The 7,824-nt window shown below is 43.5% G+C and overlaps 1 protein-coding gene across 4 annotated transcripts in view; it reads right to left on the bottom strand.

Moving 5' to 3' along the window:
• The window catches only part of MYO1C (myosin IC), a 58,807-nt gene that overhangs the window by 3,340 nt on the left and 47,643 nt on the right, over positions 1–7,824 (bottom strand). For all 4 annotated transcript variants that reach the window (XM_042791671.1, XM_042791672.1, XM_009964745.3 and 1 more), the window contains 11 exons: positions 7,671–7,747; positions 7,432–7,500; positions 6,921–7,005; positions 6,574–6,733; positions 5,727–5,810; positions 3,806–3,899; positions 3,641–3,696; positions 3,013–3,148; positions 1,368–1,438; positions 865–962; positions 495–594 (listed from right to left, as the gene is read on the bottom strand). In XM_042791671.1, the coding sequence (XP_042647605.1) occupies positions 495–594; positions 865–962; positions 1,368–1,438; positions 3,013–3,148; positions 3,641–3,696; positions 3,806–3,899; positions 5,727–5,810; positions 6,574–6,733; positions 6,921–7,005; positions 7,432–7,500; positions 7,671–7,747 (1,030 nt within the window). The remainder of the gene's footprint in view (positions 1–494; positions 595–864; positions 963–1,367; positions 1,439–3,012; positions 3,149–3,640; positions 3,697–3,805; positions 3,900–5,726; positions 5,811–6,573; positions 6,734–6,920; positions 7,006–7,431; positions 7,501–7,670; positions 7,748–7,824) is intronic.

Here is a 7,824-nt window from a genome sequence, read left to right as displayed (position 1 = left end):
GAGCTCGCTGGGAGGGAAGTGAGTACAGTCTGAATATGGTCTGGATTTATTTCTGAATAGCCTTTAATCTGGCAAAGCATAGATCAGTTGCATGACTGCATCTGAGTAGCAGGAAGACTACAAACAATCTGAGAAGGAAAGAGGATTTTTTTTTTTTTTTTTGGCTTCCTGTGTTTTTAAATCCTCTTTCCAAAATGTGATTTGCAACAGCATATAGCATTAAAGCCTGAATCTTGGGGAGGGGAAAAAAAGTGATTGATAGGACAATCCCTTGATGAGTTTGTGTGAGCCTGGCAGTTTCTTGAGCCTGCAGGAAGAGAAGTACAATGTGCAGCTCCCACTGGGGAAAGGGCTGGTAGACCAGGGCAGTGCATTCAGCGAGAAAGTTATGGGGCATGTGTCCATCTACTGCAAATACAGTTTAATGCCAGAGTCTGGGTTTGGACCCACTGGAAGTGAACCAGCCTTTTGTACCACCCCCGGCCTGTACTCACCACTGTTAGATGGCCATTCTTGGCTTTGGCTATAAGCAGCTCTGATCCTGATATAAAGTCAATTATACCTTCTTTGCCTTGCCCAACTGTAAATTTTATGCTGTGAAGACAATGAGGAAAAACAGATTTGATGAGTATTTGTGACCTCTTCACTAGCTTAGTTTTACCCTTTTCCTGTGTGCCTGCTTTGTATTAGTGCTTAGCTGCGATGATACAGCTGCTTGTTCAGGGAAACAGGGCCTTGGGTAAGATGTATTAGATGTTGATGTCGTATAGGGATGTTTCTGGAGCCCTTTACTGCTGAAGCAGAGCTCTCTTCAGAACACAAGAAACCCAAGGCAGCTCCTGAGAGGGGTTTGGCTTCACTCACCTGCCCTGGTTGATGTTGACATTATTGACTTTGCCTGCCTGCATGGCGGTTTTTGTTAGTGTCTCGATCACGTGGTCACTCTGAAGTACAACATCCCCCTGGGAGGAGAGACAAGTGTTTAGTGTCAGCAGGCCAAAGTAATTATGCTGTAATTAACAGGGATGGAACTATCTCCCATAGGTTAGTGTGGAAAACGCTTCTCTGAGTGGCCCAGCCTGGGTGGGGATCTCCGGGGCCTCTTGCAGGTCACACTGCACCAGTGGTGGTTAATTTAGTTCCAAGGTATCAGCAATGGGGGCAAGGGCCAGCACCAGTCCTGTTGGTGAACAAGTCACTGGTGAACCCTGTCTGTGAGCCCAAGTAAATAGAAGTGAAATGCTACTTGGAGCTGGCACAGTTACAGGTGTGCCCTCCTCCCCTGCCCAGTTGGATTTTTTTTTTTTTGTGCCTTTAAAACCTTTTTCCTAGAGGTGGTTGGAGAACTGATGGGCGAGTCCCACTACCTTCTGTTTGTTATCCTCACAGTGCACGTGCAGCACAAACAAGTTATCGCTCAGGCTGCTGACGGAGATGCCTGCAATAGAGAACAGCCATTTGACACCCAGCACGTCACCACTCGCGTTCCTGCACGTGTTTCAGAACCTCTCCCAGGAACGCAGCAACTGTTGTTCCCACAGCAAGAAACCCGACAGCTGAGAAGCTGCACAGAAGCACTGTGCTAACACATCAGCAGAGAGGCTGAAGTGGCTGCAAGGTGACAGACAATCAGCTTAAACTCCTCTTTTTAGGATGAAAAAGAAACTTTCAGGTACCTCTATCAGAAATAGGAAGAACACCTGTTTACAAACTATCATGGCCTCCATGGACTCGACAAAGGGCTACTTTAGCTAGTTAAGGGACCTATGACTAAAATTTTACTTTTCAGCACCCACTGGACAGATACTTTCCAGCCCAGCAGGTGGGTGAGTGGTGTAATTACTGGGGTACTAAGGAGAGAGGGACAATTGGAACAATGTGGTCACTGTTGTTGTCACCGGCCCCTCTGCCAGTGTGCGGTAAGAAAGGCCGGAGCTGTTGTAGGAGCTGCTGTAGAATCGGGGCTCCAGGAAGTTGCCATTGCTGTGATTTCCCTGCCCTGCAGCTAAGCCTGGGGGCAGGCTGAACCCACACCTACCTGCTGCCCTACTGGTCCATACTGGTCCTTGCAGAGCCAGTCCTGAGCTGCTGCAGGGTGTCATTACGATGCACTGACACCGACGTGGGCTCAGAGTTCGGAGTTCAGCATTTCTGCTCGCCCAGCCAGCATCTGCCTTCTGACCACGCAGTAAGGGAGAGGCTGAGCCTCTGCCAGGCATTGCTCATGTTTGCTAAATGAAAAAACCCTCTCCCTGGGGTAGGTTACGGAGCACTCTGCTGTGTCTCAGGAGGGTCTGTTTCTTCATAGTTTATTTTTGGACTTAGTTTAGTATCTTGACACTAGATAGAAACTGGATTAGCTATTTAAATTGAGCTAGCCCAATCCCAGCAATGATAAACATACATCTTTGCAACTCTCATAAGATGTTATGGTAGAACCCCAAATTAGTGTTGTCCTTGGAAACCACTTCAAATGGTGACAGTTATAAACGCAGTACAGTTGCATCAGGCTAACACTGAAATGATTAGCACCAAAATCGGCACTGAGCTGGGAGCTGAGGCTGTGAAGTGAGGTCTCAGACAACCAAGTAACGAAGTACAATGCAGCAGACACTCAGCAGTTTTCTCTCTCTGACCAAGGACCCCCCTCTAAAAGTATCAAGTCCGTGTCAAATATTGAGTGCTGAAAGCTGTAGCAGTGTCCCAAGCAGCTGCTAGGTAATAATGGTGCAACTCCCCCGTGGTGGAGATGTGCAATTGGGAAATGCCTTAGGAGGAGGCTTGGGGGAGATGAATTGAGTAATTTTTTGTGACATTTTTATGGAGTTTAATTTTAGAAAAACTCAGTTTCAAGATATTACAGACTTTAAATGCTTGTCAGTAGCAGATAATTCCATTCTTGTCCAGGACAAAAGCAAACTCGTTATTGTATTATTACTTAGTTAACCATAGCCAAGGTGAAGGGTGACTTCAGTCAAGGGAGCCAGACCCCATTTCTGTCACCATTCTTACCTGTCAGGTTGGCATAGTCGATCCGTTGCTTAATTTTGGATTCTTCAGCTATGACGACTGCGCTCTGGGTAAGAAGCAGCTGCCGTGCTCTTGCTTTGTATCCTTTCCGGTCATACTTGATCACGGGAACTGCATACTGAAATAAGTGTTAACACTGCTGAAAATGCAGTTTGGTTACCTGTCAGCTACATTCCCTCTGGCCTAGAGAGCGTGCAGGAGGTACTGACCAGTGGCTGGTGAACTGGGAATGGGGACCATTCCTTGGAGTTCTATTCTCAGTTCTGCCAGACTTCCTTGGTGACCTAGAGGAGTTCTGAACAATAACTTGATGACTACAACTCTCTGACTGTGGGCTTTAAAAATCCAGGTTTAGTTTCAGTCTGCAGGTTTCTCCTTTCCAGCCATGCCAGCTGCAACCCTTTTAATTCTTAACTGACATAATTAAACTCGCCCAAATCTCCAAATCATGTTTCTGAGCCATCGGCTCCTACCATAGACTGTCTTCTAAGGTGTTACAAGCTTAATATAATGTAAAATTTTTGCTGTATTTTCTTCAGAAATCTAATTTTCTGATATTCTACTGAGTAACTCTAGAAGCTTGACAAAAATACTAGGACGCACATCTCACCTTAATGGCTTCACTTTCTAAAGCCTGAAGGACTTTAGCATTTATCTCTTCATTACCTATATTAAAACCAAAGAGGGGGGGTTAGAAAGAAATTTCTAGCAAGAAAAAAGTAAATTAATATTCCCCCTTTCCTTCCTCTTGTTGAACTTTGTAACACCTACTCACCAAGTCGAGTGTTGATGAAGAGTCTAGGAACACTCTGAGGGTAGTTGTCTTTTTTACCCTTAAAAATCTCACTGGCAATTACTTTTTGTTCCAACTGCAAGGAAAAAAGATGCAAAAGATGTATTCTTGTTTAGTATAAAATTTCTCCTTGATAAAAAGATAAATTTGTCTTAAGGGATGTTTTTGTTTTGTGTTTTTTGTTGGTTTTTTTTTGTGGTGGTGTTTTTTTTTTTTAGCAGTCTTCATCTAGTTCTGACCTCCTGAATCATGCTAGTCACAAAACTACCCAAAATATTCCCTACATCCCTTACATTTTCAACAGCTACCCTATCGTTAGGGCAAAAATGTTTTGCTGGGTTTTTTGTTTGTTATGTTTGTGTGTGGTTTTTTTGTTTTTTTTTTTTTTTTTTGTTTTCCCTTTAATCGCAAAAGTATGCATCATATTTCTGTTTTGAATTTATCTGGACAGGGCATCGAGGCTCTGGATTTTGATAATGCCTGTGTTTAAAAAGGCTCAGAATTCTCTTACTGCAGTGATTCTCTTAACCTGTTCCTCCTTCAGTTGAACAGTTTGTTCTTCTCCTCTACCTGATACGGCTTTTTTCATGTTTCAGGTGATTTATTTCCCCTCACCCCAAAGCCTTTCAGCTAGTCAACATCTGTACTTGAAGTACTGACAGAAAAGTTATGTCCTTACTAGTAACTGTGTAACACGTTCCTTACAGCGCTCTGCTCTCCTCAATATTCTCCACCTTCTCCTCTGACAAACAGTACAATTCAATTAGCTACTGTACTGCCCTGGGAGTTCCTGTTGAGATAATGAGTCACCATAAACCTTTTGTCCCTTTCACAGGGCGGTATTCCAGGATACAGTCACCCCACACAGTAAATATGACCTGTGCTCTTAGCTCCTGACTTGTGTTTCTTCAGAATAAGAACAAAACCAGTGAATGAGGAAACGGGAAAGCTCAAATGCATGTTACGGGTGCTATTACACAGTATAAGATACCTGAAATGATTTACAGGTAAAATGTGGATAAAAAATAGTTATTGGTGAGGCTGGTTTGCTGGGGAAAAGAAAGTGTTCTGCTGAGTTTCCACCTCCAGCTCAGTAATGGCTGGTATTAATCCTGTGTCCTTAATCACAGGCTCAGCCACTAACTAATCTACAGCATTTCATTACATGTGCTTAATACTTGGCAGGCCTTCATAAGCACTATGATATACAATGAGATAAAAAAAAAACCTTAATGGCAACTATCATCTCCCACCAGTTACATGTAAATTGTTTAACGTATACATGTCCTATTACATCCCTTTCTGAGCCTTTTTTTAATATAAAAAAAATTCCCCTCTCCCTACCTTTCCATGACTCAGAAGAATCAAATCTCAGTATTGTTTATATTCTTTTTAGCTAGAACAGCAGCTCTAACTGTTCATGTAACTTCTCTGGAAAATTATTAGTTTTGTGTCTGCAGAATTCTTACTCTCTACTTTATATGGTACAACCAGAATAATGCAGCTTATTGTGTTTTTATCTTCCATGGGAAGAATAACAGGGCCTTTCCGTGTATTAGTTACATAGGGGCATAGATATACAACACTGTTTAAATAGTATGTATTGAAATAGGCATATAATGCTTTTTCTTTTGTTTTATGCACATTCTGGCCTTTAGTTTTATGTCTCCAACCTAAAATAAAATCACAGTGTTCATGTGGAACTCTTAACCACCCACCCAAGCCTGCAATGACTCAAGAGTTCCTCGCCCTCCCCAGGGCTTCGGTGCCTCCCGCTGCAGCAGCACCCTTGTCCCCCCAGCCAGCTGCTCCCCTCCTTGATTTCTTACAATAAATAATGCTGAGAACCCCCTCCCGTTCTTGGAAACAGCAGTGCAGTTTGTGAAATAAAGCTGCCTCGTACCTGCTGCTTCCACTCTGGGCTGATTCTCTTGCAGTAGGTCCAGACCATGTTCTGCATACAGAGCTGTCGCAGGAGCTGGGATGCCTGAAGCAGAAATTGCACAGTAAATGAAAAATAGCTCAAACTTACTGAAAAACCAATTCAAACAGTGAAGACAGATGAGAAGCAACTGCAGAAAATGCACTCCTGAATTAAAATACTGTTCCATTACTGGGAGTTGCTTTTAAAATTAAATAATAGAACATTTATTTTCCACCTTTCTAATAGAGTTTGCCCCACAACATTCTCCAGTTGCTTTAGAATAGAAAATGAATACCAGGAGGACTCCACCTCCCCCTGCTTCCAGCTGTACCTGCAATCCAACCAAACACAGATCTTTGGAGAAGATAACTGGGACTTTCTGCAATATTTTGTTTTGATCAGATAAACCCCCCAATTCTGCCAGCTGCAGAACAATAATGGCAATAGAGGAAGTTTAGTATGTTCTTCACAGGCAACCACACTCATTTCAGCCAATTTAACTGTCCAGAGGGAACTTAATTTGTTCCAAGAAAAAGTGAAGAAAGTTTCAGTAATAGATGAGAAAACCAGTAGAAAATGGTGTTGCACCAGCACCATGCTCTCGAGCACCTTCAATACTGTAGCTCTAATAATTTTACAGATGTGCTAATTACACCCATGGGATGACGTGGGGATTCATTCTACCAGGAGAGATGCTAATGCAACGTGGGCTTGAGTGAGAACCTGGTTCATTCTTCCGTGACAGCAGGAGGGTCCCCGCAGGCCTTTGGTGGCCATCAGCCTCCTCCCTCCAGCCCGCGCCTGACCCTGGGCCGGTCGTGCCTACCTCACACAGCGACGGAGGGGGCGGGGGCCACGATTTGTCCAAAACGCTTTTTGGTAAATTACGCTTGAGGTTCATCAGGAAGGAGAAGCGGATGTAATCAAGGAAATACTCGTTCTCTGGGCAGCGAGGGTGGTTCCGGTAAATAAAACCTTTAATAAATCTGAGGAAGAAAAACATTTTCTTAGAAGAGCGATCAAAACGAGAGATATGTAGAGGTCTCTTCCAACCAAAGCATTTTCTGGGATTTACTTAATAATAGTTGTAACGGTGATGAGAAAGTTTATTCTTATCATCCTCTTGTTAAGAAATAAGAACCCATCGGATGGCTTGGGTTATTCTTTACGCACCTTCTGATAGTCTCTACTGCCCACTTCTTCTTGGCAGCTTTTCGGCGTCCCAAGGTTCCCCGCCACCAGGACTGGATGGCTATCGCTAAAAATAACACAAAGATTTTCCATTAGGTGACCTCCTTCATACCAATATTGACTCCACACAGAACGAACAGCAGAGAGTGCTCAGGAAAGGCCACTCTGGAAATCAACAGCCTTCAACGTGGCATATGGGAAAGAATGTAATTTAAGTTCTTAATAATATGATACAATGGATAAAGGTCAATGAAAAGCACCAGCAGATGGGGGCTGCTGGGTGACCATGAGTTAAATCTGTTGCTCTGCTCTTGCTCAGAGCCTCACAGAGGGAAGGTGGAAGCACCGGGTGCCACACCAGCATCTTCCATTCTACTTGAAGCAAGGCTTTGGGAGTGATCCTTCTTGCACGTCAAACTCAAGTCATCTCTGACAACAGTGGCCACTTCAAACCACACAGTTGCCCAGCACTGCCGTTTCCTCTTTCTCATACCTGAGTGTTTCATGTGCAGGAATTTCTTTCGACGGTAGAAACCTCTCCATGTGGCTTGCATTTTTGTTGCTGAAATTGAAAGAACAACAGCAATTTGGAACTGTGACCAAGCAGACTGTGGTAGAAAAAGATTCAACTTTTTAAACAAAAATCCCTTCCTGATCAAACAGAAAAAAAAAAAATAATCAGAAAACAGACAGCTGACTGTCCCTGAAGCTACTGCAGCATGTGTGACTCACCCAGACTCTGCTTCCTCACTTCCAGAGCATCTTCCGTTGCAAACAAGGTCTTGGGAAAGCGGATAAAAATCTTTGTTCTAGAAATAGAAATGCAGAATTAAGTTTAACGTGCTGGAGAAGTTTGCTTCCTGCCCTTAGGATCCCCTTTGGGATC

The sequence above is a fragment of the Tyto alba genome, unplaced genomic scaffold (genome assembly GCF_018691265.1).
Source record: "Tyto alba isolate M040663 unplaced genomic scaffold, T.alba_DEE_v4.0 Super-Scaffold_19, whole genome shotgun sequence".
Lineage (NCBI taxonomy): Eukaryota > Metazoa > Chordata > Aves > Strigiformes > Tytonidae > Tyto > Tyto alba.
Note: the sequence above shows the minus strand (reverse complement) of the source record. Positions and strands in the feature narration are given on the sequence as shown.